Source organism: Hydra viridissima, unplaced genomic scaffold (assembly GCF_058129835.1).
Source record: "Hydra viridissima isolate aposymbiotic clone 2 unplaced genomic scaffold, HvirCarnegie_v1 scaffold_10, whole genome shotgun sequence".
In the NCBI taxonomy this organism is placed as follows: domain Eukaryota; kingdom Metazoa; phylum Cnidaria; class Hydrozoa; order Anthoathecata; family Hydridae; genus Hydra; species Hydra viridissima.
In genome coordinates this window covers 354,670-374,336 of record NW_028324309.1, presented here as the reverse complement: position 1 = coordinate 374,336, position 19,667 = coordinate 354,670, and the positions used below count along the sequence as shown (strand labels likewise).

The 19,667-nt window shown below is 28.2% G+C and overlaps 1 protein-coding gene, 2 long non-coding RNA genes and 1 pseudogene across 4 annotated transcripts; all 4 read right to left on the bottom strand.

Moving 5' to 3' along the window:
- Window positions 1-1,204: 1,204 nt before the first annotated feature.
- LOC149882480 (uncharacterized) lies at window positions 1,205-3,261 on the bottom strand (annotated as a pseudogene). Its single transcript, XR_016456442.1, has 4 exons — window positions 3,078-3,261; window positions 2,889-2,999; window positions 2,493-2,721; window positions 1,205-2,345 (listed from the first exon to the last, which is right to left on the bottom strand). The product of XR_016456442.1 is annotated as an uncharacterized LOC149882480 (transcript).
- Window positions 3,262-4,167: 906 nt separating this feature from the next.
- Window positions 4,168-7,733, bottom strand: LOC149882479 (uncharacterized). The gene is made up of 8 exons (XM_090100003.1): window positions 7,531-7,733; window positions 6,963-7,076; window positions 6,682-6,837; window positions 6,362-6,579; window positions 6,150-6,201; window positions 6,052-6,117; window positions 5,336-5,511; window positions 4,168-5,006 (listed from the first exon to the last, which is right to left on the bottom strand). The coding sequence occupies exons 1-8, from the start codon at window positions 7,621-7,623 to the stop codon at window positions 4,307-4,309; spliced, it is 1,575 nt and encodes a 524-aa protein (XP_089956129.1). The 5' UTR covers window positions 7,624-7,733; the 3' UTR covers window positions 4,168-4,306.
- Window positions 7,734-8,267: 534 nt separating this feature from the next.
- On the bottom strand, window positions 8,268-11,999 carry LOC149882478 (uncharacterized). Its single transcript, XR_016456443.1, has 2 exons — window positions 9,240-11,999; window positions 8,268-8,591 (listed from the first exon to the last, which is right to left on the bottom strand). It is a non-coding gene; the product is annotated as an uncharacterized LOC149882478 (long non-coding RNA).
- Window positions 12,000-17,020: 5,021 nt separating this feature from the next.
- Window positions 17,021-19,419, bottom strand: LOC149882477 (uncharacterized). Its single transcript, XR_016456603.1, has 3 exons — window positions 18,829-19,419; window positions 17,765-17,954; window positions 17,021-17,293 (listed from the first exon to the last, which is right to left on the bottom strand). It is a non-coding gene; the product is annotated as an uncharacterized LOC149882477 (long non-coding RNA).
- Window positions 19,420-19,667: the final 248 nt, after the last annotated feature.

Below are 19,667 nucleotides of genomic sequence, written 5' to 3'. Positions count from 1 at the left end.
GTTTATCCGCATATCGAAAACGTTTTCCATACTCTCGAGTCCTTAATACAAGGGTGGGTGGGAATAGTATAAAAAGTAAATAAAAGTATAGAAATAAATTTATTATTAAATGTAAAACTGCAAATTAGATTGTCTACTTTGCAGTTTTACATTTCTAGGTATGGTAAAATATTGGTCATACCAATAAGCAATCTGCTTTAATATAGTCTTAACATAGCATTAAATATTTTTAGGTAGTTGAGTGTGGTGTTTGACTTCCGCTAAAAAAGTATAAAAAATTTTTGTAAATATTTCCGTACGGTTTATACGGTCAAAAATGTGATAACCTGTTAACACGATTTTTCAGTAAATTAATCGGTTCGTACAATTTCAGTAAAGGTGAACTTCAAGATTACACAGATTTTACAGTTTTAGGAAGCTTTATGTTTTAGAGAAGATTTTACTCTCATTTTACATCTCACACTTAACGTTTAGTTTGTCCAAGATAGATAAAAATCAGTTTGAAAAAATAATAAACTTGCGGAGAAATATAAACATAAAATACAGTAGTCTTGTTTTAACGTAAAATACTGTTAAAAACAAAGAAAAAACACGAAATGGTACCCATATCCAATTTCTTTCTATCGATCAGATAATCAAACTCTTTTACTGCATATTTCCCGCAATCTCAAAGATAATTAATCTAGATAATTAAAGCTAATCTGTAATCGTTTTTTCGATATTGAATCATATGCCTTTATGTTTTTAAAAATGTGTGGCTATGAAAAAAGCCGTTATTCAAAAATTTGATAATCTTTATTTCAGCAAAATGATGCTTTTTTCATTTCATTTCTCAGCATTCGCACTGCTCCATTATTGCATTAGTTTCTAAAAAAATATTTAAAAAATGAAATAGTAAAAAAGTTTTTTTGCTTGCTAAAACTATAAAAAATATTTATTACTTTTTTGTTTGCAGACTTTTTCTTGTATTTACAGCTATTGCAATACCATACATTTGATCTTGGCACTGATTTTAAAGATATAGATTTAAGATGAAACCAGTTACCACATGAACCACAGACTACCATTGTGTCGCCATTTTCTGACCTTTTATATTTACAAATACAACACACATTATCATTTTCATTGATAGTTTCATTTGATATTAAGGCGGGCAACTTCATTCCTGATTCAACTTCTCTAGTTACTAATTCCCTCAAAATAAACATATTCCAAAAAATATCACATTTGTTAAACACAGATTTGATAAAACTGCTGTCAGGTTCAATACGTAAAACTATAAACTCACTGGGTGTCCATACCATAAAATCACAATAACTAACTCCAGTAACTCTCATTTCAAGCTGAACCTGGAAAAAATATTTGTGCTGTTTTTGTAAAAAATATTTCCCATCTGTATTTACACCAACATAAAAAACATCTTTCAATATTTCTTCTTTCAAAGATTTATCTTTTAAAGTATAAGGACATTCAATTTCCAAAACACCATGCCCACAACAAGTGCAATAAACAGAAGCATCAGGAGATGCTGCATACCAAGGTTTTTCATAGTCTATACAAAGTCCTAATTTTTCAACTTTCAAATTTTGATGGACAACAATCTCAGAAAGTGGCACTGAATTATGAGATTTATTGTAGTCTGAATAAATTTGTGCATGTAAAGTCAATGCATTTATCTCATTTTCTTGTCCCCAAACAATTGGAGGACTTTTTATTATTACATTCTTTTCAGAACAAATATTTAAAATTAATGATTTAGGTGGTGTTTCAACTCTAGCATAATAAACTTGATACAAAAAAGAACCAGTTATTCGGCCTACTCGTACCTGATACCAAGAATCACACAATGATTGATTTCGAGTTGCTTCTTCAACATAGACAATGTCATCAGAATTGATTTTTAAAACTTTTCTTTTCTCATCATAATAGGAACTTAACTGCTCTTTATCTAGAGATTTATAGTTTTCGATGAAAAAATTTCTAAGAGATAGTGGCAATTTAGCCACAACAGTAGATCCTAGGTGAATAAATTCATCATCGTAATCTTTGAACAAATGAAGAGCAGCTGTTTTGGGTTGTACACTTTGCAAACCTGACAAAAACTCATTTTTTTCAATATTGGTTGGAGAAACAGGCATTTTCCTAAATTTTTTTCTTTTAAGTTTTTCCTTAGCAGCATCAGAATATAAATTGATAGATGAACTGGGGAACCAACAATATTTTTAATAAATGTTTGATTCCATTGACATGGTAAATCAGTTGGTGTGGACGATGTCATTCCAATGCGAACAGCAGCTTCAATTTTGTATAACATTGCAGCTACATGTGAGCATGTTTCACTAAGGCTGATAAAAAATTTAACTATAGATGTAAATAAAATAAAAACATGTTTGAACAATGTCATCGCATTTGAATAATTTAAAAAAAAGGTTCACAAAACAAGAGTTTCTAAGTGTTAAATTATCATACTCAAATGCTTAACAGACACTTACCCAGCCTTACAATTACAGTGAGCAGTCACTACATTACCAAGTAAATCAAGAGCTACCCAAGGCTTATGATTAGGAGATGTGGTTCTATATGAAGGTCGAACATCACATTTTAAGATCATGATATCTTGACTTATTTTCATGTGAACAACAGTTTGTACCCAACCTTCTTGAAAGTACTTCCAAGCCTCTAATGACTTGTAATTTTCCATAGCTTCTGGAGATAAGATGCCTAAACGATGTTGAAACTTAAAAACAAGTGTAAGCAAACATAAATATTCACAAAGCAAAAATAAATATTCACAAAACAAACATAAATATTTACAACATCAGCCAATCAAACTAATAGATATTTGAATTAAATTAGCTTTTAAACAACTATTTAAAAATATTCCTTACATGGAGTCTTAATCAGGTAATGAAAAAGATTATGATAACTTAAAGAAGGCCATTGACTCGGATCTTCAGTCCAAGAATCGGCTGGATACTTATATGGACACTTGTCCAATCCTAAAAAGAAAATGCTGTTCTATTTTCCTTTTTTTTTTAACTAAAATGGTTAAAAAAATTAACAGAAAAGCTAATCACCTAAAAGACTTATTTTTCGCAGATATCTTTCTGCTGCTTCTTTTGATAAACTTTCATAATAATTGAAAGACATTATAATAACTTTACAAGCGTTTTCTTATCTTTACGTGTAAAATAAAATAATTTATTTTCCCTCATTTCAATGGTTGAGATACTAAAACATCCCTCAAAAGGAGGTCACTCCGCAAAGTCCGTAAAAATTACCGTAAATTTGATCAAAACACGGCCAAGAATTTTTGCACTTTGTACTTTTACGTCCGTGGATTGGTAATGGAAATGAATTTTTCAAATTTGATACAACTATATTGAATTTTGTGAAACGAAGGTTATTAATGTTAGATTTTTTGCTGCATATTTTGCTAAAAGATTTTTTTTTTTACGATGCAAATTGGACTAGAGGTAGGCCTAAACCCGAGTATAATCCAGTAGTTTTGGCGAAACCGATAATTAGACTAAAAGGTTTCCGCCAGAAATAGTTTTTTGTGATACTGCGCAGACATTTTTTAAAAATAAAGTTAATAACAATTGAATGTTAATAACTATTGAGATGTTACTTCTGGTATTAATATTTAACAGATTGTTTTCAATGTCAAATCTTAAATACAAATACAAGAAAGTGTCTACATTTTTCACTAATAATCATGTCCTGTAGCCAGGGAGTCGACTATAAGCACTATACTCATTTGTTCCTTCCACTCTCCAACTTTGTTATCATCTTCATTCCCCTGTTGAAAATTACCCAGTACCGTCTTCTTTCTCCGTTACCGCATCCATCCCCGTAAAACAGTAAGTATTAAGGTAAAATATCTGATTTGTGAGAATTAAATCAAATAATTCACTTCTTAAACAGACTTTTTGCGGGTTAGTAAATACCAAAACTGCTGCTCCCATTTCACGGAGAACTCAACTTATTAAAATCTTGTTGTAACTTTGTTGAGCGCTTTTCTAACGCTACGAATACAAAGATTGTAATCTTTTTTGATAGTTTAAATTTTAACATTTCAAAAAATGGGAGTAGTAGGAGAAGGGGACTCATAGAAAATTGGGAATATCAGACCAACGAAAGAAAAAGAATGATAAGAAAAATATAGATCTTTAAAATATCATTTTGTAACAAGTAAAAATATAAAATAAAACCATGTAAAAAATGCCATGTAAAACAATATGTAAAATACTTACCAAATGTTGGAGACTTTTATTTATTGTATATTTTATTTATATATTTTGATTCATTTGGGTTCCCCCAGTTCTTTTCTAACTGGAATTCCATTTTCCTTTTTGGTGGCATTTGAAAATTTCTTTAAGACCTTTGCCAAATCTTCACAAACTTCACTGGTATCAATAGTTGATTCATCAACATCATATGTTAAGTTTTTTATCTGATTTAACATATCGCGAATTTGTGAAAGAGTTGAAGTTGTTACAACGGTTTTTTTTATCGAGTCATTAAGTGCCGGAGACAAACACTCTCCGTATAACATTGATTCATCACCAACTTCACATGGAGTTGGTGAATTGATTGGAATGTATACAGTATTCTCATCATCATTATCCAGAGTCAGGAAAGGAGAATTTCTATATAATGATGACAAAGAATTCCATGACCATGTTTCAGGAAATCTTATAAATACCAGGAAAAAATGCTTGCATAAATATGCAGATTCACGCCAACTTTTGCAAGAACATTTTGGCATCAATTTGTCACTTCCAAAATCTACAGTATAACTTTCATTATTACCTGAGAAACTGTTTACCGTAAATACTCCATGACTTTGTGGCCAAGCTCCAGTCATCTCAGAGTCATTAGCAAGTGCAATCTTCTCTAAACAGTTTTTGATAAAATCATGTGGTCTGTTGAATAGATTTTCAGGGACAGTTGTATTATAGAGTTTATAGCTGGAGTGCATTTTAAGGTTCGCTTCTTTATAGCTAAATAAATTAATTAAAAAGCTTAAATTCATAAAACTACAGCATTTACTTTTGCAATACATTTACTTTTGCAATACATTTGCTACTCTTTACATTACTATTTTATTTAGTTTAATTATGTGCTAGTATATAGACACGCATTACTATTGCAAATTAAAATGCTCGTATGTATGACATTATAAAAGTATATGTATATATGTAAAACTATAACTTTTTATCTAAATTATAGAATTCCAGACAAATTTATATTTTACCATACTGAAACTACTACTGTAAACCTATAAAATATAAATGTAAAATATAAATAAACTAAAAACAAAGTAAAGAACTTCTCTAGCTTATCAGGAAAGAATTCTTCAATTAGGATTGTGAGCATGCTAGTAATTGAGGAGTTTTTATATCGTTGAAGGTATGAATATTTAAATGATTGGTTTTGTCGTTCTACACCATTATTTGTATTGCAATTCACCAAAAATCTATCACTTCGATATGCCCAAACCCATCTCTATAAACATACTTGATAATTGATAAATCTAAAACTATTACATTTCTCTGTATCATACTTATAGTGTCATATCATAATTGATAAATCTAAAACTATTACATTTCTCTGTATCATACTTATACTATCATATCATAATTGATAAATCTAAAACTATTACATTTCTCTGTATCATACTTATAGTGTCATATCATAATTGATAAATCTAAAACTATTACATTTCTCTGTATCATACTTATAGTATCATATCATAATTGATAAATCTAAAACTATTACATTTCTCTGTATCATACTTATAGTATCATATCATAATTGATAAATCTAAAACTATTACATTTCTCTGTATCATACTTATAGTATCATATCATAATTGATAAATCTAAAACTATTACATTTCTCTGTATCATACTTATAGTATCATATCATAATTGATAAATCTAAAACTATTACATTTCTCTGTATCATACTTATAGTATCATATTGATACTGATAGTTAAACACCTGACTAATTAATTGATCAGATGTTCACCTTCTAAATATTACCTCTTTAATTTTTAGCCAGTATCTTGAGATATACTCTTTGAATTTAATGAAGTTAGCACCCCAATAATCAGAGTTTAAACATCACTTAACAATGTTTCTTTCCAAGCGTTAATCTTCTTTAAAAGACATTCTTGATCTATCATAGAATACCTAAACACAAGTAATTAAATAAGATTGAACATCTGTATGTTAAATCTTATTTAATTATGTGTAGGTATTCAATAATAGATAAAAACTACCAGCTTAGCAACTCTCCTATCGACCTTTTCTATAAGGTTAAAAAATATATATTAAATAGATTAAAATATACCTGAACTTGTGTTGTGCTTTTACAATATGTGATCTTATAGTTTTATTTCTAGGAAAAAATCTTCTATTATTGAAAGGGGGATTTTGATCTTCAAACATTTCTTTTACTTTAATCCTAAGCAATCTTTTCATTTCCCTGAGATTTAAAATTCCTTCTTTCACATATTGTTCAATCTGAATTGAAAGTTGAGGATCTATCATTTGGGAAATTAGCTCAATCTAAAAGTTGTTTGAACTGTTTATCAAAAAGCTGAACTTAAGACGATACAGAATAATATGATATATTTTTATAAATTGGAAATAGAAAATATTTTATTATACCTTATCCCCAACTGGATGATTTTCATGACAAGACAAATCATCTATTACCAGCACTATCTTTCTAATGATACTATCTTTCTCAAATGACCCATTCTTGATACTATCTCTGAGTAATTTTGATGCATTTTTTCTTCGCCATTCAGTTGATTCTAAAATCTATAAATACAAACTGACTTCTGAATTAAATGTGAAAATCTTAAAATAAAACAAAAAATATACTTAGAAACAAATTTAAAAAAATATATTTATATACATAGAAACAAACTTAAAAAAATGATAACCTTAAATTCTGGGAAAAGTATAATTTCTCTCATAACAACTTGAGCTGGGCACATAAACTTCTTGCTGTCCTGAAGAACTACATACTTTTTGTGGTAATGAGGATCAGCAATGCCCTAGTTTGATAATACCATTTATCTATTATAATGCAGATAAGTCATATAGAGAATATTGATTGGACATCATCATCATCATATCTTTTTTTGTTTATTGCATTCATTTTGTGTGCAGTTATTATTGATGAATTATTAATAATAATATTATGTGTTAAATAGCACATTTCAGTAAATGACATTTGTATGTATGTATGTATGTATGTATGTACATATGCATGTATGTATGTATGTATGTATGTATGTATGTATGTATGTATGTATGTATGTATGTATGTATGTATGTATGTATGTATGTATGTATGTATGTATGTATGTATGTATGTATGTATGTATGTATGTAATGTCACAAAAATCTTTTGAAAAAATGTAAAACCATTATATGCATACAAAATCCAAGTTTGAATTTGCTATATAACTTAATTTTAAAAATTTGTAATATAAATTAGCAATTTACCTTTTTTTTATTTTCTTCTCTGCACTTCTTTTTGGCTGCTAAATTTCTATCAAATCCATGATGGCAGTCCAACACCTTTGATGTTGAAATCATGTAAGGTGTTCCAGAGAATGGAACGACATCATCTTCCCATAACACTTTTCGACTTTTTGCAAACACATTATCTACAAAGATAAAACCCAGCCACCAGCCAGGCCACTGATTGCATACAAAAAGTCATTATACTTTAAAACTGAGAGTTTATAAAATACGCCCAAATAAATGAATACAGATTTATTGTGATATAAGCAATATCATAAGCACATAAACAACTTAAAAGTCTCAGGTAAAGTAGGTACATGGAAGCCTGTGCTCTTAGAAATGATGTTAGAATGGAAAGCTTTTAGGAATTAGTTCTCCACAATAAAAAAAAGCCTCTAAGAGAAAGAGAGAAGTTAAGAAGAATAGGTAGTGCTCATTGACAACACAACAGTGTTGTCACACAGACACAACAGTGATGGGAAGGATTGGAGGGAATACTAAATCAAATAGTTCCCTTTGATAAGATTGGTAACTTTCTGCTAGTTTGTGTATGAAAAATCATGCAACAAACTAGCAGATAGATTAAAATAAGTTTCAATGTACTTTTTATTCTTTTGTAACAATAAAAACCTACTCAAAAAGGTTGATAACAGCATAATTACTTTTTAATTACATCTTAATAACAGAAAAACAATTTAAAATAATAAAACCTATCTTTCCGAAATTTTTTCCGACTTTGAAAACTGCATATCGTGTAGTTGTTTGCAGTTCATACTGTTTTAAGCAAAATGCAGCTTCATCAGGTAAATCACATACAAATACAATTTTTATCATATTCCCTAAAATTAAAAAATAAAAACAACAAAAAAACAAGAACTTTATCAATACATCATAACTGTTGAGGTATAAAATGCACATATCTTAAAATATACCTTTCTTAATTGGCAACCAAAAAAGGGGCAAAAGTGAAAACAACTTACCTACATTAACGTATTCACCTGTCAGGGACCCAATTTTCAGGTACTTCTGGCAATTGTGTCCTAGAATTTGGAATATAAAACAGTTATTAGGGTATCACCACATTAGCATATATATATATATATATATATATATATATATATATATATATATATATATATATATATATATATATATATATATATATATATATATATATATATATATATATATATATATATATATAATAAAGAAACTATGTATGGTACTTAAATTTCATGGCTTACAGCAATCATCAGCCATTAAATACTATGTTAATTACATCTAAATAACATACATATAATACATCAACCATGAAATACTAATTGTTACAGGTGTGTGTGTGTGTGTGTATATATATATATATATATATATATATATATATATATATATATATATATATATATATATATATATATATATATATATATATATATATAAACTTGGTTAAAGTATATCATAACAGCCTTATAACATTAATTGAAAAATTTGGACAATTTTTCTTCTTTATTGCTGGTGAAAATAACAGACATTAGTTATTGGATATTAACTCCAACAGCTATAATTTGATTTTTCAGGAAGTTGTTTAAAGTGCACATATTTTAAGTTGCTTAACATTATTATTATCATCATTTTTTTGCATTATTTTATTATTACTAATAAAACAATACGAGAAGAAAAAGTTTAATAACCTTTGAATTCATGCTCACTATTATCATCACTATCATCTTCATCAGTACTTTTCTGGATGTCATCATCTCTGTATACATTTTCTAAGATACCATTATCCGATTCCATCATTTTTAAAATTTTTAATTAGCGATTTTGTGTGTAACTTTTTTTTGAAAGAAACTTAACATGCGAATAAAAAATTTACGGTAATTTTTACGGACTTTGCGGAGTGACCTCCTTTTGAGGGATGTTTTAGTATCTCAACCGATTGGTTTTAGTATCTCAACCCAATATAATTACTTTTATTGCGCAACTAAGTCACGTGATTCCGACTAGATGGTACCATTAATCTCCAGCTTATGCGTAAATTCCTACACAATGGCTTTTTTTTAACAAGACATTGTTTGATCTTTTTTTAAAACAAGGCATTGTTGGTAAAACAAGACATGGTTGAATTTGCATAATTGTATTGTTCTCGTACGATAATAGTTTTTCTATATTTTTTCCTGATAATCCTTCAACTGCAACTATCAAACTTGTGCATTATACTTACAACTTTTTGGAGTGTATATTGTACTTACAAATACGATTTAACTTATAGATTCTGATCATCTATTGTTGAAACTGAAATCTACTTTTAGAAAATGGATAAAAGTAAAAGGTATATTTTGATTAAAAAATTATACCGAGATTGGAAAAAGTTCGCTCGATTGACTGGTCTGGAAGATTTTAATCTTGATCAAATTGAAAATGATTACAAAGATCCTAAACGAAAAATAAAAGAGGTTCTCAATAAACTCTATCAACGCCATCCCAATAATTATATGGTTGTTATTACTAATGCTTTGCAAGATTTAAAAAGAAACGATGTGCTTCAAAACCTAGGTATACCCATTAATAAGTTTTATTCAAACTAATTAAATTTAAGAATTGGTAAGAACAACTTGAACTGAATGAAATCAAGTAAATAAAAATGTGCTTTTTATCATTTTCTCACAATTTTTCTGCTGTTAAGTACCTAAATCAATTAATCACTTAATGGCAAAATTATGTAATTTTTATGCCCCCCTACAAATTTAATGGTTTTAGCTAAATTAAATAATTCATTATGATTAGAGGATTTTTTTTTTCCTCATTGCCAAAAATAAATCCACTTTTACTATTTTAATCATTTAGCACTTTTTAAACCTAAGTCAAGGTACCTAAGATTGTTTATATTTCACATGCATATTAAAAATATATATTTTTTCTATATTTAGTAACACATAGAAAGATAGTGGTTCAAAAAGCTCAATCCTAAAAACTTAATAAATCAACAGTTTTTTATGTGAGTTTAATGGTTACTACTGATGAAGTTTACTTCATTGCCAGTGCTAAGTTCCATTACTTCATAAAAGTGGTCTTTTATGGCTGAGTAAACACAGGGTTTTTCAAAGTATCCCCAAAATAATCAGTTGTATTTCGTATTCAGCACTTTATTTCCCAATTTTTCTTTGGTAGTTCTTTCTAAAAAGTTAAGGAATGCATCTAACATATCAACGAAAGAAGTCTCGGATCAAATGATAATTTTGAGTTTAATACCTTTAAAATTAAGTTTGCATCTAAATCTAAATTTTTCAGTATTTGCTTTTCTATACAAACGAAAATCTAAAACAAGCAGAGGGAAAAATAGTTACTTAAAAGTATACCATAAACACAGAAACAATAACTTATTACGACGTTTGTTTTTATTCAACAAATAATTATTAACATTAAGTAAAAAATCCCAAATCTGAGGCTTTTTAGCTCATTTATGCTGAAAGCTATTCTTTCGAATGAGATAAGATTATTGGACTTGTGGTAGTTTGAAGATAATAGAACTGATATTGAATAACATTTTTTCTAAAAGTTTTGCAGGTATGATATAGCTGAGGATTTGTAACTACCTTTTTGAAGGCTCTTCATTATGTTACAATAAAAAGCAATATGCAACGTAATATCCATGCTCTAACAGCTTGTGTGAAGATGGAGGCACAATATACATACCATTTTAATTTGCAAATAGCTCTGAAGTCATAAAGCAATAAGATAAATTGCTAATGTACTTTTTTTTTACCGTAAGTTCAGAGTCTGACGATTATCATTAAAAATATAAGGAAATATCTTTTTTTATAGCCTTCTTGGCTGTGTGTATTCCCTATGTTTGTTCTTTATTTGAATTTTTTCTACCAAATCGAAAAGATATCTGTATTAGTTTTTGCCTGAAACAAAATTGATAATCATTTTATGCCACAAACAATTCTTACACCTTTTATTCTGATGCAGCAACTTAAAAGTGAAAATCTTAAAATTCAAGTTTTTTCATAAGAAGTTTATTTGCCTAAAACAAAAAGTTTGTTCATTTCAATTCATGTAGCATAACTAATTACAAGAGTGGAAACAATATCACTCAATCTTATCATCCACCATGGCCATCATAACTTAAAACTTATTCTTCGTAGATAAATGTTGCAAATTTAAATTATGAAGGGATTAACTGAATTGATGGAGGTATTTCTAAAGTTTCAAAAGCTGTATTAAAAACAAGGTCTCTTTTTATCACTCCCAAAACAAAGTACTTACTAGAAAATGTTAAGTTACATGTATTTATTTCATCTGATTACTAGAAGTGTCCTGACGGGAAATTTTACTACTTTTTTTCCACTTTTAAAACTCAGCCCATGGCCTTTTAGGTCTACAATAACCCCATGAAACTTTTTATACTACTTTTGAGAGTTTTATTTTTAAAGCTCAGCAGATGTTTTTCGTCTTTATATTTTTTTTCTAATACTTCTCTGAGCTTTAATATCTTGCATGTAAAAATTAGTCATGTTTCATTACTCGTGAGGTATCCTACACTAAGTTACATTATTAACTTTTTATAGAAAAGCAAGCAAAACTTTTTTTTTTCGCCGTATTTTTTTTTCTATATTTAACCATCCTAAAAATCATACATCTGTAATTATTATGAAGAGAAGATAGTGCTTCATACCACAAACGTTGTTTCAAAAAAATACAAAAGGATTACTAAAAATGGAAATTTTGAAAAAACTAGACTTTTAAAACAGACGGACATTTTAAACAGAATTGTTTTAGACCTACGTGTTTTGGCTTTAAAAATCATTTGATGTCTATCTTGTTAACTGTTTGAATAACCTCGCCCAAATTTTTAAATTATTGCAGCTATTCGTGAAATGTTATCAGAATAAATATGTGACCGGCTGGGAGAAAAGGTACCATTAGTGCGGTCACTAAATAATGAGAAAATCACTAAAATACATGTCCAGGTCAAGTTGTAGCTCTTTTCATTCTCAATGTTTTTGCTATGCATGAACTCTGAGGAATGTTTTGCACAATTTTTTATATTTTTTATATATCACTAATTATCTATTGTGATTGAAGAAATGGCTGATTACATTATCTTACTTTTTTAAAGCCGCTATTGCAAAAAATTCATTTTTGAAAAGTATTATTTGTAAATTTAATATCTCTGGTATTTGTCGAAATCTCATTTTGATTTTTTTTAACATCAATCCCAATAAATACAGTAAGCATCTTGACACTCTTAACTCCATCCCGCATTTTTGATACCTTTTCTCCCAGCCGGTCACATATTTATTCCATATCGGCGAAGTTACTTTACAAACTAAATGAAATAAAGATAATTATGCTAAGTTTACATTCTACATAATTGTATAAAAACAAATGGCATGAGTATCAGTTAAAGATAGGTTACAGCAAATTTATAGAATAAATACAAAAATGAGGCAAGAAGCTTATTATAGCTGTAAAATAATCAATTAATTTTTTATTGCTACAAAAACTTTCAATTTATGTTTATAAGAAGTTACAAAAATGTAGAAGTAATACATACTTTGGTGAATGACTTGAAAACGTGGCTCAGGCTAAAAATAAAAGTTTAAAAATCTTCACGGAAACAAAAACTACGAGATATTATTTTTGTAGTATCTATCAGTTTTCAACTCCCAGCAGTTGGGAAAATACTTCGTTTTTTTCAATGATGTGTTTGATCATTTAGGCTGCTAACTTCATAGTCCACTTTTGCAATCCAAGAGACATCAATTGATTTGGGTTTTCTGGCAACAGTTGCTTAACACTTTTTGCTGTATCCTGAGAAATATTGTTATTCGCGAATATTTGATTTTCAATTGTTGCGCGCTTATGATTAGATTTTGTTTAAGGAAACCTTTGAAAACGTATTGTTTCGTTTTTTAAAAACCTAAAAACTAATTTTTGTCAGCATGCAGCAATAAACCCCAATACCAATATGTTGGCTGCAATTTTTTGTTGTAAATCTAAAATTTTGTTGTATCTTTAGATTTGGACTTCTCAAACTTTGACGGCTATGACCGGTTGTTGGTCTTATACTGCCGGCTTGACCATGCTTTTCTAAGTACTACACCACTACTTAGAAAAGCATGATCAGATCAGCAATGTAAAATAGTGCCTCGTTCTTTGAGCCGCGAATGTCATAGTGGTTAAAGCATTAACCAAAAAGAAATTACAGCGCCATAATTGAAAAAAAGCCTGCTACTTTTTTCATCAAGAAAATAAGAAAAAAAAAACAAAAGTGATTTTATCGAAAAAATATTTTCACTGACTGCATATCATTAAAAATATTCATGAAATTTAATATAATGTTAAATTAAACTTGTAAATAAATATTTTGCACCATCAACCTTAGAAAATGGTTGAATGATAGTCAACCTGCAATACCATTATACATATACATAACTAATTATTATTTGCTAGCTATGCATTCTTGGCAGCTGTTATATAAATTATGTTTTTTTTTTCAAGCAGCAGAGGCTTCTGAAAGCATTTGTTCATCGCGAATAACAGAAAATTGTTCGCAGCGATCAAAGTATAGTTCACATTTAAACATAACTAAATTGTCTAAAAATGAGCACCTTTTCACAGTCCTAAACGTTGATAATTGCCAAATAATCATCGAAGGAGATGTACCGGATGATAAAGAAGTACGGATACATATCACTAACTCGCACGTTTCAAAAGCCATTGAGTATATTTGTTGTAAAGTAATCGAAAAACTGCGCATTTGGATATGTGAATGGTTTTTTAATATCGATGATTTGCAAAATTATGAATAAACCAAAATGAGAAAAGCTTTTTTTTCAACATCGGTTACAGTACTAATATTTCGAAATGTAACAAACAATGACGATGTTTCAATGAGCAGCTGCCTGATAAAATGTTTGGTTTTCTTATTTCATGCCATCTTCACGCCTATTAACATTTTTGTAAATATTATGTTTGCGAATAGCAGTTTGAAAATGAATTTTGCACTGCATTTTGTGAGTATATTCAATGTGATGTCTAATATTATACATATCAATGAATTTAGTTTCTTGAAAAGATTCGTTCATCAACATTCAAGTTAATTTATTTGTTAATGAACTTGAATATTTATGCTCAAATAATCTCAATATGGTAGCTGTTAAATAAAGTATAAACTTATAAATAACAGGAATATAACAAGTAAAACAGTAACTTTATTATTGTATTCATTAAGAATCACTTTATTTAACTTTATTATTGCATTCATTAAGTAAAACAGTAACTTTATTATTGTATTCATTTTATTATCACAACAGTTCTAAATTTCATAATATTTTTTAGGTTACCTTTTTTGCACAAACCGATTTTTTATCGGTAGGCACAATTTTAACGATATACACCAATAATTAGATTCGTTGTTTGCCTATATAATTCTTTAAATATATATATATACATTTTTTTGACAGAAGAGTTCTTTTTTTTTTTTTAAAAAAAATTCTTCAGCGAGTAATCTAAGAGGTTTCTGCCTAAAAAACTTTTTTGCTTTGTGAACGTTTTACAATTTTACTTGATCTTGCTGTTTTAAAAAACTGAAAAATAAAAACGAATTCGGACGAGGTGAATTCTAGCAACAGCTCACTAACATTGAATAAAAAGAGGTGAAGAGGTATTAGGCATCCGAAAAATTGTAGAAGAAACTCCATCAAAAAGCTGGTGTTAAAGAAATGAACCACACAAACTAAAAGAATAACGTCTTTACGGAATTTTCCTTTGGTTTGAATGAAGATTGCAAATGAGTACCACGATTGTTTATGGTCATGTGTGAATATACAGTGTTTTTTAAGTCTTACCTTATAGGAAGTTTTAGAAATTAAAAAAAATTTATCTCCCTTTGTTTGCTGCTGGAACGTACTGGACTTATCAAATGTTAACTTAATGATTAAATTATTATGAATATGAAACTTATGATAGGTTATGGTATCTTTAAACTCTTCGCTGTTTTCTTTCACCTTTTTAAAAAAAATAGAAAAAATAGGAAAACACAGAATGTAAGTTTGTGCTGATTCTTTTAATTTGTTTCCTGAGTTGAATTCTAATGTAACCTCAATATTTAGAAACTTTTTGCACTTTCTTTCCTACATTTGTTGATGGAACTTACTATATTTACCAACTGTTTGCTTGAAATTTAAAAATAAGTATTATAAATATGTAGTTTATGCTGCTTTTAAACTCTTCGATGATATCTTTTCTTTTTTTCAGAAGTAAGAAAATTCGCGAGGAGTGTGAGCACTTGTCAAGCCAACTGAAACCGGTTTCTTGTATTAAACTTTTCATATTCAATATCCAATATTCAGTTACAAAATTTTTTTATTATTCGTCTACTCTCACTTCATTCTGCCTTATTTATTCACTTCTGTAAAATCTTATTTTCCTCTTTTTCCCCCGGCTTTTCTAACTATGAAACTTATATTGTTGAAAGATCAGGTAACAAATAGCAAGAGTAGAATAAAAGTAGAAAACGTACCGGTTCATTTCGCCCTCTTGTAACTTTATTTTCCTTATTACAGATATTCTTTTCTGCGATCAAAATGTGAAGTATGTCATTCTTTGATTCATTGCCATATACCTAGTTTTTAAGCTTTTTTTAAAATTGATCTCAGATTAGTTTATTTTATATAACAATGGCCGTCGATGAGTGAGAGTCTTTATCAAATAATAGGGCTTAATAAAATAGTCGGACGGAATTAAATTGTAATAGCGAAAAATGTGCAAAACAAGGTATCGAAAAATGTGCAAACAAAGACACAGACTATTTGCCTTTGCGGTGGAGCGCCATCGATTTGTAAACTTCCCAGTAAACATCGAACATTAAATAAGTAGTTGGCCCGATCCTAATAACCAACTATTAGCTACAGTTGGGCCAACAGTCGGCTATTTAGTTGGTACCGTGAAAAAAACGTAACGCTTTTACCAACACTTAGCCAACTGTTTTTAAACTATTGGTTGCCATTAACGGCTCAACAGTAATAAAACAGGAGGCTAACAGTTGGTACCATTACCGGCCCAACTATATGATTTCTTTTCGCGATTTTTTAAATTCACTTTTGCGCTTAAATTGAAAGTGCAAAAGTTATAAATCATGTTTTGAATATTACTTAATAACAAAGTATAACTTTGCTTTTTAACATTTAATTTTCTAATAGTGATTGTTTGTATATCAGATTTTACCAAACAGTACTACTGCCGACACAAAATATTGTATTATTTATAGATAACTTAGTTGAATACAAAAAAAAGAACAAATTTTTTATTATTACACTTTTATTTGCAGACCATTAAAGAAAAATATTTACAAATAAAGAACTAAAAATATTCTATTATTGTAGTTAATATTATTAAAGGTTTGAAACTAATATTGGCAGCTTTAATTAAAAACAATATTTTAAAACGCTAGTATTTAAAAACGTGGCGATTTATTAGATAATTATTAATAACAATTAAGAAAAACTAGATTTATAAATAAAATCAAGATAAATAAGCTTTTATAAATTTGCAAAAGAAAATAATAACTAAATATTCTTTTCATTGATTAACTGCAACTGATTTTTTATAACCTTGCTTTTCATCTGTCTATTTATTCGCCAATCTCCTTGATCATTTGCGCCCTGAAACCATCTTGAAACGATTGGGTAAATATCTTTATCCTTGGAATTAAGATACTGAACTCTTACTGTTGCTAAAAGAATAAAATGAAAATAAATTTAAAAACTCAATTTATTTTTTCTTTAAATATAAATTATTTTTAAGCTATTTTTAAGCTCTTATACGTATACTTTGCAAATCAAGAATTACATTAACTGGTTAGCAGTTTTAAAAATATGTGCATATGATAACCGAGAGCAATTAGCTTTTCGGTTCAAGACAAACTTCTATATGCTCTTTAAGAATCATATAGTTGAATACTAATAAATCATGGTTTACATTGGCAATTAATGTCTCTAGTTAACAATAAAATATGGCATTAATAAGTTTAAGTCACCAAGGGAGAACATAATATCTTACAAATTCACAACTAATGACAACACTGGTAATTGTCATAAGTACTAACATATTATATTCTTTCTTAGTGTTGTAAACATATTTTTGTGAATAAAAAAATATGGTTGACTTGAATAGACTAAAAATTTACATAACTAGTAATACTTACATAGTAAGCACTTTATCACAAAATGATAACATCGCAACTTAATCTTGCCCATTCCAGTAGCTATCATCTTACTTGAAGATCCGTTTAGATTACATAAAACGCTAAAATTTTTGGAAAACATGGCTCCCAACACACATTGTATGTATTTTGGATGTTCAACTTTACTGCCAATAAAACGGAGATATTCAACCTAAAAACAAATAATGCTACATATTACAACTTTTTTTATTTAAATTATTTTTTCAAAGGTAAATGAAATTGTAATGCGGTACAATATAACTAAGGTATTATTAAATTACCTTTGATAAATTACAATTATAAGACTTATAAAAAAACTTATCTTTGATCTTATAAAATAATAGTTACAAGTTTAAACGCAACCTGTAGACTGCTAGAAACATAATATAAAAAATAATTTCAAATTTTATAGAGAGCCATCTCAGATTTCATCTGTAGCATAAGGTTAAGCCTCTCCAAATCTTCCTTACTTTCTATTGGAAGGCCAGGGGGAACAACAATGTCTTCATTATCCAAAAAACTTTGAACTTCTAAAAAATTATTTTTTTGCTCCAGTTCTGTTAATCTTAATAATATTTCATTGCATTTGAATCTTATTGGAAAACTGGTTTCAAAAACACAATTTAGTTATTAAATTGAAGACATACACGGATGAAGGTGTTATGGAACTCAAATATTTGGAGTTAAAGTTTTAAACATTTATGTTATTTATCCCTGTAGGTGAATTGATCGCTGTAAAAATGGTATTCTAGCACATTTTTGTGCTGTGTTATTAAGGTAATGGAAAAGAGCGTTATTTAAAACCTTTTTCTGCATAAAAAAGTAGAAATGTGTATTTTTGTAACATGAAATATGTATTCTTTTAAAGCCTTCATCCATTTATGACTTTAATTAAAATACAAATTTTTTTTTACAAAAAATATAAATAGTTTTCTTTTGTCAATATATGTCAGCATCATAATCAATGTATGTATGCGTAACACATACACAATGTATAACAAGTAGTAAAACAAAAAAAAACAACAAACAAATAGTTTATCCAAAACCTTACTTTCCTGATCCCCAAAATTTTGAACAGTTTTCTCATAGTTTTTAGAAGTCGATGTTCCTTTTAATAAAATGCTATAATTATATATAATGTCATATATGCTTAATATGAAATGTATATGTCATATTGTATATGCAATTGCATATACCATTTATTTAAATACTGCATATATTATGTCAATATTGTATATATGGCATATATTCTATGCAATATATACAAAATACATACATATAAATTATTATATATAATATTTATATTAGAATATAACAACTTTTATGCATGCATATTATGTAAAGGATGTCTGCCAATATTTTAAGGCGGATTTCTCTGACTTTTCCTTGATATTTCCCTGATCTTCTACCTGTTTTCCTTGATTTAATTTAAAGTTACCCAAATTCAACTTCACAAAAATTGACCTAGATTCATTTAGAAAAATGCTCTTCAACTGCAAAAATAAACAATAATACAACCCACACTAAATGTATCAAGTATTGATACATTTAATAAGGGTTGTATTATTGTTTATATTTTTGCAAGTGAAGATTCAAGATTCGCTTGATGCAAGAGCCAAATAAACTTTTATATTATATGTACTATATACAACTTATTTAAGTTATGTAAGTTTGATGAAGAGCCATTTTCCCTGATTTCTCCCTGATTATATATATATATATATATATATATATATATATATATATATATATATATATATATATATATATATATATATATATATAGATAGATAGATAGATACATATACGTACAGAAACACACACATAAACATACTACTATACATGCACATATACATTTTAGCTGTATTTTAACTTTTAATAGTTA

Bases quoted from the DNA above. Each gene is read 5' to 3' on its own strand.
- LOC149882479 (XM_090100003.1), bottom strand. From the start codon at position 7,623: ATGATTTCAACATCAAAGGTGTTGGACTGCCATCATGGATTTGATAGA. The intron at 6,118-6,149 runs GAAACATTGTTA...TTAAACTCTGAT, and splicing joins AGAAGATTAACGCTTGGAAA to TATTGGGGTGCTAACTTCAT. The intron at 5,512-6,051 runs GTAATATTTAGA...GTATGTTTATAG, and splicing joins ACTGGCTAAAAATTAAAGAG to AGATGGGTTTGGGCATATCG.